The 17,636-nt window shown below is 35.7% G+C and overlaps 1 protein-coding gene, 1 long non-coding RNA gene and 1 pseudogene across 3 annotated transcripts; 2 read left to right on the forward strand and 1 right to left on the reverse strand.

The window, feature by feature from the left end:
• Positions 1 to 5,461: 5,461 nt before the first annotated feature.
• On the forward strand, positions 5,462 to 8,681 carry LOC139824705 (F-box only protein 44-like). Of its 2 annotated transcripts, XM_071797247.1 has the most exons (3): positions 5,471 to 6,709; positions 8,023 to 8,169; positions 8,272 to 8,681. In XM_071797247.1, exons 1-3 carry the CDS (start codon positions 6,152 to 6,154, stop codon positions 8,422 to 8,424), a joined length of 858 nt encoding a protein of 285 aa, XP_071653348.1. In that variant the 5' UTR covers positions 5,471 to 6,151; the 3' UTR covers positions 8,425 to 8,681. The 2 variants fall into 2 exon arrangements, with proteins under 2 accessions (XP_071653347.1, XP_071653348.1); XM_071797246.1 differs by having other exon boundaries at positions 5,462 to 6,709; positions 8,023 to 8,681.
• Positions 7,152 to 17,602, reverse strand: LOC139824709 (uncharacterized). Its single transcript, XR_011735251.1, has 2 exons — positions 13,886 to 17,602; positions 7,152 to 7,967 (listed from the first exon to the last, which is right to left on the reverse strand). It is a non-coding gene; the product is annotated as an uncharacterized lncRNA (long non-coding RNA).
• LOC139824703 (uncharacterized) lies at positions 9,135 to 11,654 on the forward strand (annotated as a pseudogene).
• Positions 17,603 to 17,636: the final 34 nt, after the last annotated feature.

The following is a 17,636-nucleotide window of genomic DNA, read 5'->3' on the forward strand; positions in this document are numbered from 1 at the left end:
TGCTATCCCTCTTATGTGGTCTGCAGCACAATTATTATGGTTGAGAGATCCATAAGATATAGCTGCACGGTACAGCACTGAATCACTGCATGATTGAGAGTTTAGTTCCATTGCGCGCGCAAAAGAATTTCTGCATAGAATAAAGTGGATTTGATAAGGATGTTTTAACTTTAAGACCTATCTACATAAGACGCAGAACGCGAGTCGCAAGCACACACACAGTCTACATGTCAATCTAACCTCTTTGTGTATAGAGGTTAGATTGACATGTAGACTGTGCGTGTGTCTTGCGACTCGCGTTCTGCGTCTTATGTAGATAGGCCTTTATAAATATACTTTTTTCATAAATATATTTACGAACACAAAATTTCGTAATGAGCCGACACTGGTTTCTGACATTCACCCGACATTATAAGAAATATTATATCATATATCCAATTCAAAATTTCATTACTTTTTTTAAACTGAATTTGTTTCTTAAGATGATTTTTGAAAAATTATATATTTGCGCTGGTTGACATATGTAGACTAAATATAACACTAACATTAAATTAAGAAGTGGTCTACCACGTAAGGCAGTTGGCTCACGATCCAGAGGTCCCGAGTTCGAATCCCACCAAGGTATGTGTGTTTTTATATGTGTTTTTAAATACGAGAAAATATTTATAATCATAGACTGCATCTTAAGAAACAAATTTAGTTAAAAAATAGTAATAAAATTTCGAAATAAATAATTTTTTTTTGTCGGGTGAATAATTGTTCATTATGGTTGTAACATCCATATATTATGGTTGCAACATTCATATAGTAGCTACCCTCACTAAGGTTAGGGCAACCATATGAAAACCATATGGAAACCATAGGTCACTTCCAGAGTACTATGGTTTCCATAACCCTTTTGTATGGATGAACGAAAATTAACAGCATTATTCTGTTGTAGCAACCGTAACTTTTTCTCCGTGTACCTTGTATTCCCTTGTTGGGTTTAAATATTTTAATAAAATATTTGTATTTTGTACTGTTACCTCCGTGTAATTCTTCATGATTCAATTTTTATTCTAATCGAAGAAAAGCAGTAGTAATATTATACCTCGAAAAAACCTAAGTAACAAGTGGTAAGAAGACGTAATCTTTGTATCTCAAAAAATATATGTTCTCTGTAATTGGCGCTATAATTTAAAAAGAGATATCATTTCTTTTTTTGTAATTGTAATAATAGATCACTTGAAGCGCGACTCATTTTTTGATAAGGTAACGTAATTTTGTGATGTGTATCACTTGAGTAATAATTTTTGGAAATAAAAATAATACTGCTTAGGTTTTTTCGAGATTTTTGGAGATACAAAGATTACGTCCACCACTTGTTACTTAGGTTTTTTCGAGGTATAATACTACTACTTTGTTTTTTTTTTCGAGGTGAAGATACTACTGTTTAGGTTTTTTCGAGATTTTTCAAGATACAAAGATTTCGTCTACCACTTGTTACTTAGATTTTTTTAAGGTATAATACTACCACTGTTTTTTTTTTCGAGGTAACAACATATACACTACTATGCGTGTACTTGGCGCCTTTCTTTACCTTTTTTTTAAAATAAGAAATAACAGCGTAAGAATAAAAAAAAAAGAAAATAAGAGTGGAATGCAATTACGTTAAGCTGCATATGAAGAGTCAAAATAACGTTTCAAAGCATTAGAAAAACTGCTGAACATATCGGCAAATACATCTAGGCGGACAGAAGACTTTGCACATTCATTCTCGATTATATTAAATCCTTCACTTAAGTAATACATGGGACATGATCGAGTCCAAGCTGAATTGGAGGCACGCGCGTAAAAGGAATTATACGACCGTGACGAGAGTCTCGGAACTGTAAAATTCAGATCGGAAAGTAACAGGGGTACATTAATAAATCCATTAACTAATTTAAAAATAAAAAGTAAAGAATAAAATTTACGTCTGTCATTAAGCGACCATTCATTGAAACGCGCTAATAGTGAGTCATGGTTTAATCCCTGAGGGGGATAGGTTCCATCAGATTTCCACGCCATAAATTTCAGAAACCGGCGCTGACAGGATTCAAGAGCATCAATATGCTTATGAAGCGATGGAAACCACACAAGACATCCATATTCCAGCTTGGACCTTACAAGTGAATAATATAAGACCTTAATAGGCGAAGTTGAACAAAAGTTTCGACATATCTTCATAATAAAACCCATCATTTTAGATGCAGATGCGACCATATAATCAATTTGAGGATTGAAAGACAATTTATTATCAATGAAAACACCAAGGTCTTTAAAAACGTTAACTCTGTAGGCAAACTCCATTTATGGTGTAATCGAATATGATGGGGTCAGTTTTACGTGATATCGTCATTACAACACATTTCCCTGAATTCAGAGAAAGCTTAAAAAGATCACACTGCGAGACGAATTTATCAATATTACTTTGTAAATTCACACAATCAGCAATCGAAGCAATTGGCAAAAATAATTTCGCATCATCCGCGTAAAAAAGGTAGAAACAATTAAGAGGAACTGCAATATCATTAATAGAAATAACAAAAAGTAAAGGTCCTAGGTTGGAGCCCTGTGGCACACCAGAGGACGGACAAAAAGGATCAGAGCTGACACCATCATATACTACTGCATGAGATCTATTTTGTAAATAGGACTCGACGGTACGAACTATTAGATGGAACCAATAGTACTTTTAAATCTAAATTAACAATTTTAAAAAATCGTGGAGGCTTAAATTTTGCATCTGATGATGTGAATTTTATTTGCAAATGTACAGAAAAAATCATACGTCAATGTAAAAATTTATTATCTAAAAACATAAATGCAACACTAATTACTAAAACATTGGAAATTTTGCCAAGTACAATTTTAGATGATAATAAACATTATCTCGAGCAAGAGCCTTTTATGGACCACCGTAATCAATTAATTTTACTTATAATACAAAAATATATAGATATTCGTTTAAAACACGAAAGCAATATTTTACAAGATCAAACACAAAGAATACGAATGCAAAATAATAAGCTCACGATTTTCAGTGGACAATAGCAAAACTGTATACTTTTATAAATATTTAATAATGTGCATTTGATATTATATTGTTTGTAGTAAAATTTTTTTTTTTTTTTTTTTGTGTTAAATAATAAGACTGATTTAAAAGATTTAATTTTTGTGTTTAAAAAATTTAATTTTTGTGTTAAATAATAAAAGACTGAATAGAATTCTATTCTATTCTATGATTAACATTGTATGAACAACATGTAATAAATTTTGTTTTATTATTATATATTGAGTATATTTATATACAATTCCATATTCAATTCCATATTCAAAAAAAAGTAATATTTTATGGTAATACTATGTACTTTGCTGTAATAATTTTGTAATTTTGGGAATTATTCTTTAAGGATATATTTTCAAAGGGGTTCAAGGGGTTAGAACATAAATGCGTTATTATAGGTTATATCTCTACATGCGTTATAGACACTGAGCAGCGCAAAGACGCATGCGTGCATAGACAAAGACAGCAGGGGCCCATATGCAGCGTTCTCTTTCTATTCCTATATCGCAGTCTCTTACGTGCGAGCATATGACTCGCGCACTCTATTCTTATATCTCTATGGTCAAATGTCGACATGCAGACCAGGAATCGGAAACGTTGCACATCACCCCATGTTGCACATCACCCCACACAACCCTGGTTATTGGCAGATAAAGATTCGTCTCGAGGATAAAAAAAGGACTGCCTTTTATATTGGACGTGGATTATGGCAATTTACTGTAATGCCTTTTGGGCTGTGTAATGTCCCCGCTACCTTTGAGCGATTAATGGAAAAAGTATTGCAAGGATTATTATATAAAATTTGTTTGGTTTACTTGGACGATGTGATAATTTTTGGTAAAAATTTTAATGAAATGTTGGAGAATTTAAAGAAAGTGCTCTCACGGTTTCGTTCAGTTAATCTTAGTCTAGTCCAGTCCAAAAGTATAGTCCAAATAATATAAAATAAGCGCTTACATAATTTGTTCGTTGAGGATTACAGTATACAAATGAACGTTGAAATGGCATATTCAGTCGTGGAGAACCCATAGGGCTGCCGAAGATCTGCTCATAAATCTGTCCATCAAAAACAAAACTTGTAGAACTCAAAATCAATTCTATGGCATGTAAAAACTGTGGTAGGCTAAATGTAGTCAACTGAGAGATGTAATTCCATCTCTTTTCAACACCTTGTAACACTAATTCTACGGGAATATTGGTAATGAGTGCCGTGAAACTAATACCTCATCTGATGTAATTGTGAGATTTTGGATTTTTTTAACAAATGACCAACTATCTTTAATGAAAGAGTTCGGTTTGGGAACAGACTTAGGTAAGATTTCATGAAAGAAAGCAGATATGTTGTATAAAGGGCTACCAAGTGTTGATACAATAATTCGTAGAGGGAAACCCTTTTTATGTATCTTCGGCAACCCATAACACCTAGGAAGGTTCCCATTAGTGCAGCGCAAACGTCGATAAATGCGATCATCAATGATTTCAAGGTCAAGCCACGATTTAATTAGATTATTAAGTTTAGATGTTATGCTTTTAATGGGGTCTTTTTTCAATTTTTTGTAAATACTTGGATCATTCAATGACTCATTCATCTGATTTACTTAGATATGCATTTATTATCCATCACTACCGTGACTTGTCCTTTATCAGCATTGGTAACAAAGATATCTTCATTATTGCGCAAAAACTTTTTGCACTTGTCAAATTCTCGCGAAATAAATCTGCTCATATAATCAATGTGTTCATTGTTACTTAAGAAATTTTGGAGTCTATCAGTGACAACCGTCTCAATGTCCACAAAATAAAATTCCCGCCCACGTGGGAATTGCTGGCAATGAGCTTGCGGATGCTCTTGCCAAGGAAGCGGCAGAAGAAGAGGCGGACCTCTCTATTGAGATCCCGGTTGGGGACCTTATGATGTTGATTCGTAAAGAGACGTGGTATGCAACCCAGGAATCGATAATCCGTGATTTTGCGCACAAAGGCGCCTTTTAGTTTAGTAATTTTTACGATCAACTCGCAGTAAAACCCTGATGGTTCTGGGGCATTAACCTGGAGAGATATTTTGTTACGCTATACAATAGAATCAGGGCTAACCATTATAATCTCGGAGTCTTGTTGCAGAGAAAAGGATATATTGATAATGAGAGGTGCGAGTGTGGCTACGAGGGAGAGGATCTTAGACATGTATTGCTGCAATGTCATAAATATGGATGAATTGAGAGAATCTATGGATTTGGAGTTAAGAGCTGAGAAATTTTTTGAGGAAATTGATATCTATCGACTGATCAGGCAGAAGAGACTGAATGTTTTATATATAATTTAAAATTTTTTTAAACAAATTGATAAAGTCATTTAGTTTAGTGTTAAAGTCTTAGAGGTTTACCGGTGCTGTGCCAATTGCCTGGATGCATAAGACACCATAATCTCCTCACCCGAGGAATTTGAAAAAACCTCCTTGAGTTCATAGATGCAGTCTACACATGCAGATATGTTTAAAACATTATTTGTACCGGCGACAACGTTCAATTATTCCGTATCGTTACAAAACAAGGAAATATTTTCTGACTCGCAAAGACATGCAAGTACTATTAAGATTCATGTACTTCACATCCACTGCGTTAGAAGTGTTAGAAGCGGTTTGCTGCAATACATCCTCGTCTACCGCTTCAAATTTGCGATTAAACTTCTATTGATCGCTGTTTTATCTATATCTTGATTTAACATCTTAAATCTTACTGTATATTATTATGTAGCAGTCTATGGATAACATGTACATACTTGTTGAAGTTAACAAGAATTTTGTTATCTTTCGGTGTATTTTGAATGGGTACTGATGATAAAAGAATTCCTTCTACCATGTCCAAATAAACGTAATGATACAAATAATTTTTATCGCCTGCTGTTAGCTTTTGCCGCCTTTGCGGTATCAAATATTCCGCTTGGTTTAATAAGTTATCTCGTATCTTGGATATATCCATTGTAATTATATGCGTTACTTTCGCTCTATAAAAAAAAACAGTATCGGTAAATGTAAATATTAAGTATTAAGTGTGTTGACAGATAATGGGACAGTTCAGTGCCACTCTTTCGAGTTCCCGCGTGATGTTCGACGAGGAGGACAACAACGGTTTGGTGCTCTGTGACAAGTACTTGCCAGTCGAGGTGCTGATAGAGATCTTCTGCCATGCCGACTGCAAGACCCTGTTAAGGTGCCAGTTGGTATGCAGACGATGGAAGTTGCTGATAAATCACGTATGGCACAAGAAGACCGAGCGGACGCTGGGCAAACCGTTCCCGTGGAACGATAAGATGCCCTGGACCGCATACTACTTCGCATGCACGAAGAAGCCGTACGAGAGGAACCTGGTGAAGGATCCTTCCGGCGCAGAGTATTTGAATCACTGGGACGTGGAAAAACGGGATTTCGATAGTGACAATGTTTGGTGGGTCGGGGATCTACCTAACGACATCATACCGCAACTGCCGCAAACTGAACCGCTTTTCAAAGACCAACAGTTCTATTTTATAGCGCAAAAGTATAGCAACAAAGTACAAACTATAATTCTGACGGATGAGGGGATCCATCCATATATTCTGGACACTTATCAACCATCTATAGAGGTATTGCTAAGCTTTATGTGATGGAAATTATATGTAAGAATTATATAGATAGATAAGTCTTTATTTCACTTCCCTTCCGGGATTGGAAAGGCGTTTTTTTAGTAAAAACGTTCCCAAAAACCTTTACATTCTGCCATACACAATATTGACTCTATACAATTCAAACGTTCCCAAAAACCTTTACATTCTGCCATACGCAATATTGACTCTAAACAATTCAAGCTTCAAGATGCCCCCCTTGGCTCGTTCCTTCCCCTTTTTCTTTCTGTCCTACTGGTTCCTGTGACTTTCTTTTCTGTTCCTTCCTCTTTTTCTTTCCCGGTTTTCCTTTCGTGTTTTCCTCCTCGACTTCTTCCTCTCATTCCTTCTGATCCGTTCACTACTTCTTTGGTTTCTTCCTTGTCGGCTTACATCCTCCTCCATCTCTCTCCCTCTTCGTCCCATTTCACCTCTTTCCCGTCAATCCACAGCCTTCTGTTTGTTACTACAGCTGATCTTCCTTTCGCTCTTTCCTCTCTTGCTTTAATTACCAATTTGTGTCTATACGCCCTCTCTTCCATTGTCAGTTCCTCATCTACACCTACTTCCCATCTTCTCCATATTTCGTCGCTTTTTTCAATTATTTCTTCCTTATCCTCTTCTTCCTCCAGCTCCATAAACATCAGTTCTTTTCTGTCCGTTCCTATTGCCTCTATTACTCCTCTTACCGGGATTATTCTTCCTGTTACTCTTTCCATTATAATCTCCACTAGTTCTCTCCTTTCCCTTGGACCTTCTCCTCTTACCTTCCTCCATATTATTCTTCTTTTCTTCCTTTGTTCTTTCTCTCTATTTTCTTTCTCTTCTTTCTGCTCCTCCTCTCTCTTTCTTTCTTTTCTCTTCTTCTTCTTACATCCTCCTCCATGTCTTCTGCTGTTCGTCGTGCCTTTTCTTTCTCGCTTTTACTTTCCTCCTCTTTGCTTCTGACTTTTCTCTCGTTCTTATCTCCCCTGGCCTTACTTCCTTCTTTATAGTCTCTTTCCTCTTCTCTTTTATTTAATTCATCATCGCTCTCTCTGACCTCTTTTCTTTTTGCCTCTTCCTTCCTCTTCCTTTTCTCTTTTTCCTTTTCTTCTTCTTTCTCTATCTCTTTCCACCAGCTTTCTCTCCATACTCCCTCGTTCCATCCTTCGACGCCGCACTCTTCTTCCTCTTCTACTGCCCTCTTTCCCTTTACCGCTCCGTCGCTGCACTCCCTCGCCTCTTCCGTCTCTTCTTCCTGTAAGAATTATATATAATTGTGGATTATATAATGTCATGTATGTTATATGTAGGTAAGCGAATGGTACGGCTGCGAATGGCACTGTCGAAGTGCAACATATCAATTGACAGTTAGATTATTTCGTAATGACGATACAATGATAGATGAATTTCTATTTAGTGATTTTTTAGAAGGAAAGAGAAAGAATCAATGGCTGAAGGTGGGTATCCATAAAATTAGTTCACGGTTTTATATAAATGGAAACTTAAATACAGGATACTATCTTCAATTTATATTTTCTTGTATGCTTTGTTGTGTACAGATTGCACACGTATTTAAGAATTATGGACCTGGTCTTAGACGGATTACCTTCGAGGACGGTACGGGGGAGGAATCATTGGGAGAAACATACTATTGCTGCAACTCTAGCTGTAGCAAAATGACTGGAGCATGTGTTTGTGTGAGAAGCCCCTGAGAAAAAATTTTAAGATAAAAAATTTTATGTAATAAAAAGTCATTGATTCCAACGAAACAAAGAGTATACAAAATGTCAAATGTATAAAGTTTTATATAAATAATATAATAAGTTTAACATTGTTGTTTAATAAAAACTGATTCTGTAAAATTAATTTTTTATTATCAAAAGTGTAATTTGTTAAAAATTATTGATATACAGCATTGCATACATAATAAAAACTGATTTTTAATAAAATAAAAATTTATGTAAAATAAGATATGCGTGTATTTTTCTTTATACGTAAGTAGGAGGGTAACAGCTACTTCTACACTCAGGGATCTCGCTTGCGGTTAGCGGGGTCGGGGGGTGCCTCGCTGCCGCGGGGGAAGCGCCGTAAGCGATGGGCGAGGGGGTCGAGGGACGGTGTTAAGGGTCATCGGAGGGGGGGCTATGCGGGGGGAAGAGATTGCTGGGCGAGGGGGAAAGCGCGACGCGGGTGGATGGTTTCGGGTAAGGTTGGGTGCCGCAGGGCCGCCAACGGGGGCTCGGCGCGGGGACGCGGGCGTTCCGAGGGGGGGCGCTCGGAGCGGCGTTCGCGCCGTTACCGACCGTTTTGGAAAATCGCGCGCCAATTTTTTTTCGTCGTCGCTCGCGCGCGTCCGGGCGCGTCCGGACTCGTCCGAACTCGCCCGAACTCGTCCGAACTCGTTCGAGGTCACTCCTCTCGACGTTCCGGGGGGGAAAAAAAAATGCGTTCGAGGTCGTTCGTTTCGCGAGTCTCGATCGCCCGTCTTCGTCGTTTTTTACTCTCGGTCCGAAGGTCGTTTTGATCCGCGTCGCGGCGGGCCGGACGCGGTTTTCCGACCCATCCCGGCCAAGGTCGGTAAATGGACGACGGCGCAAAGGAAGGTCTTCTCACGGGCGCCATTTTGGGTCCACGAAGTATGTGTGAGTGTGTGTCGTACGAGAGCGGCAGTCTGTATTGGTCTGTCAGGTTTGTATTCTGTACATATGAAATCGAACACTATTATCGAGCATTATTATCGAGCATTATTAATTACATTTACAGTCACGGTGACACTACGAAAAAAAGCGACTGTGTAAAATAGGAGGTAGTGTAAAATTTGGTGGAAGAAAGAAAATATTTAGTTCGAAACGGAAATACATTAATAATGCCAGCTTGTTGTGCAAAGAATTGTCGTAATCGTGCGGAACAAGGATTTCGTTTATTTAGATTTCCTCGCGATAAACAGCGTAAAGAAATTTGGAGCAAGCAATGTAATACATATCCGAAAGAGAATTCGAGGTTATGTGAGGTATTGATAATATTATTTGATGTAAATAATAATTGTATACTATGGTGTTCAATTGTAAAACCTAGTACAGGACAATTTGCAAACAAAAATTATTAAATTTTATTTAACTAAGACATAATAGGTATCGAGACTTAGCAAGTGTGTTATTAATGTACTAGGTTTTAAAATTGTGTAGTTAAACATTTGCTGCAATTCTTGACAAATATAATAAATAGGCAATTAATATTTGTTGTCGTTGCAGTTTCATTTTGACGATTCACAATTTGAAGGTGGGCGGCAGGATGGATGGCACAAATTAAAACCCAATGCTATTCCTACTATTTTTGTAAATGAGGAAATTGTTACTGAAGGTTTACGAGATGAAACTGAATCTTCTGCAACTATTTTTTCTGAAGAAAGTTTACGAGATGAAATTGCATCTTCTGCAACTATTTTTTCTGAAGAAGGTTCACGAGATGAAACTGAACCAATTGCAACTATTTTATCTGAAGAAAATGTTATTAATGGTAAGTGGTAAATATTATGTTATGTTATTTCAAACATTTTAATCACAATCTTATCTTTTTTTGTAGACACAAATGTTCAACATGATGATCGTCAGCCTGTGTTTGTTTCCGCAGATACCGGAACTCAAACTGCGGAAGATAGTAATGTTACAACATTCCAAACTGCATACTATTCTAATAATAATGGAACAATCAGACAAGCCAATTTAATTAAATATTTTAAGAAAGAATTAGTTCACACACAACAAAAAATAATATACTTAAATCAAAACTTGGAAAAGAAAGGCTGTTGAGATTAAAAGCTGAGAAGTACACAAATGCCCACATAAAAGCATACAAAAACTTGAAGAAAAAATATGCAACACTATCGAAAAGATTGGAAGAAATGCCAATTCTTAAACAATTTGCATCAGGGTTAATTGGTCCACGATCAAAATGGTCTCCAGAATGTTTAAAATTGGCTACGCAAATAAGATATGCTGGTAAGTGGAATAGTTTATGAGTACTTGTTTATTCATGAGTGATAATGAAATAAAACAATGATTAATATGTTCTTTGGCTTACAGTAGGATGGAAAGCATATTTGTATTTAAAGAAAGATATGGGATTACCTCTTCCATCTTATTTCACATTTCCACATTATGTAGACATATAAATAAACTAGATTTTAGCCCTAGCGTGCTAAAAGACGTGATTTCCTTCATGGAAAAAAAAAGAAAAACTCACAAATCTTCACATCAATCGGATTGTGTACTTTTAATGGATGAGATGGATATTCAAAAAACGTTGGAGTATGATGTCAGCACAGGTAATACAAAGCATTAAAATGGAAATAGATTTTTTAAATTAAATAATTAAATAGTTAAATTAAATAATTCATATAAAAATAGAGCTCATTGCCACAGCACCATCAATCTACTGGTCGTCTGTAGGGAGCGCCCCGTTTGACCACGTTGCGACTGATCACAGCGACCGTTGGTTGGAGTTTTTCCACTGAATCAGTTAATCTGATATTTTTACATTAAATCGGTGACGTGGGCAATCGGGTCCCACCCCATCTGTAACATGATCATGGTGACTTGACTGTTTTTGTACAGTCAATTTAATACAAGAATTTTTTGGAAAATGAACAACATGATAGACGAGTATGCAGTTCCTGGAAACAACTGTTATTTACGGAATAAATAGACCAATTAGTATTTTTAGTACTTATTAAAAGTAGAAAGTAGTATTAGTAATAGATAGTAGATATTTATTAAAATTACAAAATGGTTTTTTAATATTGGTATCTCAATTAAAGTAACACGATGAAATAAGTAAGTGCATTCTATTATTGTGAATAAGAAATAACTTATTAACATTGTATATTTATTTCATTTTGTATAAATTAAGCACCCACTTTACACTTATATATACTCTCCAACAATTTTTTCCAATCCAAATCCAAAAAATTCTTTACTTTATTGTACAACTTTAGATTATTAGTTAAAATTTTTCTATTTAATTTGCATTTTTCCTAATTTTCACATAAATTTTGATGTTTCTTACGTATGTAGTAATAAATTATATCTATATTTATTGTTCCTTCTCTTTGTGTTTTATTTACGGCTTTAGGGTCTTTCATCGGTCAAACAACATATAAAGATAAAAATACACTAAGTTCAAGTGTTGTTGTTTTTATGCTGAGAGGATTAAATGAAAATTGGAAACAGAACATCGCGTGGCATCTTACAACAAAATCATCAGATGAAGAAGACATGTGTAAATTAATTTTAGAAATAATTGAGGATGTAGAAAAAATAGGTTACAAAGTACACGGTCTTGTCTCAGATATGGGATCAAAGAACCAAGCTGTTTGGCGAACATTAGGTTTCAAAGTGGGCAAAGATAATAACACACCTTTTATAACTCATCCTGTACGACCGGATGAATCTTTATATATATTTCCAGATGTTCCTCATCTATTAAAAAATTTACGATCAGCTCTAATGAATAATCTGATTATAAAAGTAGCTGTAACGGTTATGCAATCTGAAGGATTACCTTGTAATGAAGTTCGGTTTCGATCAATTAGAAGAGATTCAAAGACGTTATCAGTTGAAACTTGCGCCAAATATCACTACAGATATCTTGAAACCTTCAAATTTCAATAAAATGAATGTTGCAGCTGCAGCTCATATATTTTCGGAGAGAACAGCAGCCGCTTTAGAGACTTTAGTACAACTAAAAATTATAGAACGAGATGCGTTAACTACAGCTTGGTTCTTAAGAACAGTCAGATCCTGGTTTAATGTTATGAATGGTAGATATCAAAACGATGCAATCACACCAGGAAATAAACAGAAAAAAGTAGCAATTATTGATAACTTCTTGTATTTAATTGAGCATATTGTAATTGGAGGAGCATGGAAGCCAGTTCAAACTGGTATCAAAATATCAGCTTTAAATTCGATGTGGATTGTAGACAAACTTTTTAAAGATGGTTATCATTACTTTTTCACCTCTCGCTTAAATCAGGATGCTTTGGAAAACTTATTTTCTACATTGCGAAGACATGGAAAAGTTAACCCAACGGCTTTACAAGTAAAAAGATGTCTTCGTCTTATTACTACTTGTCAATTTGTTGACAATCATAAGACAAAAAAAGTTATGAATCTGATGATGATGAACATTACATTGATTTTTTTACTTTAAAACAAAGTATAAATAAAAATGAAGAAAAAGATACAAGTATTCCACCTTACAAATGTATGAATGTACCATACGCAGATGAACAAGATTATAGCTATGTTAAACCCATAGAAAATACAATTCAATGTAATGTCATCAATAATGTTATTGGAAGTGCCATATCTTACGTTCTCCGCAAACATTACGTTTGTCGATCATGTGCAATGACACTTACTACGAATGACAGCAATCGGTTTTCGATTTATACCAAAATTCTCTCCTTCGGATTTTTAGAAAATCCTTCTACTCCACTTTTTAAATACATAACTGCAGTCGAAGCACATCTTCAAGAGCATTTGCATCAGTGTGCGCTACATCCTCAATTATTTGAACACTTATTACTTATGATTAAAACTTGGGTACATTCTACCATACCACCCTGTAAATCTTGTAATGCATTTCAAAATATTGTCCGCCGCTATATTCACATTCGTCAAATTATTCATGTTAATAACCAAAAGAAAATAATTAAACAGTCGAAACATAAATCTTTTGGTTCAAAAAGTGCATTCAGACAAGCGTTTAGTTAATAATTTCAGTTAATAATTCTCATCAATTATATACTTTTTGATGTGATATTACATTTATAATAACATATTTTATGTTAAGAAAAATAAATATAACTGAGAATTTATATGTCATGGTTTTTTATTTTTATATAAAATAATAACACATACGTTACATATTTTCAAAATTACTATATCGTTACAATTTATAATAATTACGTTTCAAACAATTGTTAAATGTAAATAAATATTTAAATCTCTATTACTAACAATTCATTACATTAATTTTATTATCAAAACACTTTATTTCCTTTTATTTTACCATTTCTTGTTGTAATTTTAATTGCATTTACTTTTCAAACAACTCTTGTCTACCTTTAACCTCTATTTAAACTGACAGCTGTGGCAAAGAAATGATTACTTTGAACAGCTGTAAGATAGCGACCGCCATTTTGGTGCCAATGTTGTTGAATTGGGTGAGAAGACCTTCCTTTGCGCCGTCGTCCATTTACCGACCTTGATCCCGGCGCATCGAGATCGAGGGAGACGACTCATCTCTTCGTCCGCTCGATTCGTACGATTCGCGATTATTTTTTAACGCGCGTCCGAACTCGTTCGAGGTCGCTCTCGTCGTTTCCTCCTTTTGTTCTTTTCGGAGGATGCGGCGAGCGGTTGTAGTCAGTCCGGGAAAGAGCGCATCCGGCAGGGGGGTACTAGGGGGTACGTCCGTGGTGTGTTCAGAAAGTCACCCGGGGTACACCAAACTCACCCGAAGTGGTGGGGGATGGGCGTGTCTATTTGACACGCCCAGAGAACTGAGCGCGTAATTTAAATTTGATATTATTTCTATTGATATTTGCATCGAATATTTACATCAGTGAAAAAAAATATGCTAGAATAATAATAAATAGTAATTTACACTGTGATTCTCATAGTAGGTCTGTTCATTTTCGCTGCATTTCTGAACTAGTGCAATGAGTTATACGGGGTCTATAATGCGAGTCGTAAGTCATAAGTCGTAAGAAATTGACCAATTAAGTCGAATTTGAGGAGAATAATCGACTGCGATTAGTCAGTTTCTTATAACTTACGACTTACGACTCGCATTGTAGACCCCAAAATATATTTGTTTCGTTCTAACTTATTGCATTAGTTCAAAAGTGCATCGAAAACGAACAGGCCTAGTATTTTATACAAAAAATTGTATACATAATTTTATACAAAAACTACATTATAATTAATTATAGATACTATTTTTGCCTTCTTAAAGGCTAATTGCGCCAAGAAAAGTTTATTATATTTTATATTAAATGACATTACATTGACCACCTAAATAGTATAATTATGTTTCTAATATATCAAATTTTGTTTCCAAATAAAATTGAAAATTCAAGTAATAAATGGTACAAATGTTACAAATAGTATAAATTCCTTTATTATGCATTTCTTTATACATATAGTTTTAGAGTATACCGATATACTCGTCGACAATAAAATCCCTTTATTCGCTGTACAAATTGAATAATTTTAATTTATATCGTTCTGCTGTGCTACGGTGAATTTTTTGGTATAACTAGTGCATTAGCAACAGCAATATAGCATCGAAACAACGTTGCTGTCGCAACAATTAATTTAGGGTATAAATGAAAAAATTGCAAACACCATACATGAGTTATTGCAACTAATATGTGAATGACGGTGGTAAAAAAAAGAAAAAAAGGGGGAGTGAATTAAGTTCTATTGTTACATAATATGAACGAGCAAGAAGAGTATATTGCTTTACCAATATATGTATATATTTGTAAAATATATACATATATATTTTTAGTAGCCCTTAATAGTCGCCTAATCTGCCCCTTAACATATAAATCGATAGGGCAAAGTTTAAGTATTTGAAATGAAGAGTACTCTAAATGTTTTTTCCCTTAAACATAAAATCATTAAAAATTCTATACTTCTTAGTATACACTTGAAACAATTCATAAATACGCTGCGCCTATAATTAAGTTTACCTTACAAAAGTGCGAGCCCACAGTTACGTAAGCTTCTCAGACATGCATTCTTGTCTACAGATAAGGGATAGATTATGTATCCCTTATATTCTCAGGATTGCTTATGTAAAAATATTTTATTTCTCTTTGTCAGCTTGTTACATAATAATGAGAACGCTAATTAGCAAAACTTTCGAGCTGAACATTAATAAATCATTCGTAAGCGTTAATAGATGAGTACTCATTTGGTTCGCCTTTTATTCAATTCATTTAATTCATGAAATTAATAATCACCAAAGCTGTATTTATAGTGTGATATCTAATAGCAGAAATTGAAAAACCATATAACACTGTTTAATGTGTATTATTTAAATCATATAAGCTAATCGCACTGAAATAACGTGTGTTTATATGTGACAACGTAACTTAAGTTATATATAAATATAATCAACTGAAATGCTGCAATATCTTAACATTTAACTTTTAATGATTTAACTAATGATAGTGAAGCGATTTACATTATAATAAAAAAAAACTAGCGCGACAAAATATTTAACTAAATTCGGATTGTGCATTTACGAAATTAAAATTGTATGTGCGATGCTTTCATGGTTTTTAAAAACTTCTCCTTTACGAAATGTCCGGTGCAACTCAAAAATACCGCTCGAGTCGATAATCATTATTACACGTGTTAAGACTACAAACTAGCAACAAGAAACTCTAACTTCGAAAATCGTTTTTGCAAAATTGTATTATTACGTACGTCATGCGACATGGCAGAAACCGAAATATTTCTGCATTTGATTACAAAATGCATCCATCATTCACGCAATATCGTTCTATATACAAGCTAGAAGTACATAAACAAGGTTGTATAGTTAAACTGCGATAAAAAGTAATCGTCTTATTTAGTTAGTACTCTAAAGGCCACGTCATTTCATACACTTTAAATTATCTTTAAAATTCTTACGGTACTGCAAACACACATATTGCAATTATAGAATCTCCTTCCTTTCTCTCTTCCTTTTATTACGCGATCACAAGATTGTGTCTGACCTACAACAACTATTTTATATTAAAAAGTAAGAAAAGAAAGAGATACCACACCTTCCTAAATTGATGAATCTGTAATCTTTTATAACTAGATTAAAAGATCATGTTGTTACATGCTTCTGATATCCGAACTGATAGAAATTCAATTTTGGTACTTGTTCGAGATTCCGTTAACGTTGCGCCGTCCGATCAGATGGCAGCATCGATCGGGTAACGACGCTCGATCACCGCGGCAGCTTGCGCCCGCACGGGCGCGCTCATCGCCAACGTCTTCCTCGCGATCGAATTCAATTGTACAAATGGCCGCGCGGTGACTAGACGCATAACGTGTGCTCAGAACATTTACATTGTGACTTCGAATAATCGTGCACATCGCAGTGCTCACGCTGCCTAGACTTTCATAAACTGTGAACTAGACCGCTCATCAACTCTGGTGCCTCAACACGACGACTCAAGTTCACACGTGCGCGAGTGCCGACCGCCACGTGTCTCACCGGCTCACGGGCGACTCACCACACGAGGAGGGCAATTATATAATTGTCGCTCGCCTTCAACGAACATACAAAGACTTCATTTATACACCGCTCATCGATTCTCAGGTCAGACTGTAACAATTTCGATACATTAAAGACGGCTCAGACTGTGGTCTGAGTTACACAAAATAAAGTGCATAATTAGTTTTAACACCTTCCACGCGCGTCCTTCTCATCCCGCTCCCATCGTCGGGATTAATCAGCAATTTCGCGAACATTTGGTCCTTTGAGCCGGATGCGTGGAAATTAAAGTGTAGCTCAGACACAGATCATGTGGACAGGGCATGCCCTCCACGACATGCCACGTGGACATTATCGCGCGCTTTCGCAAGTGAAGTACAGACATTCTCACGCGCGCTCGCGAGTGTTACGAAAACATGTTCACGCGCTCCCGCGAGTGTAAATAGACATTTTCACGTGCTCAATACATGACATCACCGACTCTCAGGTCTCTCATCGGGCGCAGATCATTGACGTCTCATCATGCCGGATCCCGCCAAAATCGGGACGGGCGGCAAGACCCCGCCATTGCTCGAGCTGCCGGACGACAAGGGGTGCGTTCCGAAATTCACTGACAGTACTGCCAGTACTGGAA

The sequence above is a fragment of the Temnothorax longispinosus genome, unplaced genomic scaffold, assembly GCF_030848805.1.
Source record: "Temnothorax longispinosus isolate EJ_2023e unplaced genomic scaffold, Tlon_JGU_v1 HiC_scaffold_52, whole genome shotgun sequence".
Classification (NCBI taxonomy): Eukaryota; Metazoa; Arthropoda; class Insecta; order Hymenoptera; family Formicidae; genus Temnothorax; species Temnothorax longispinosus.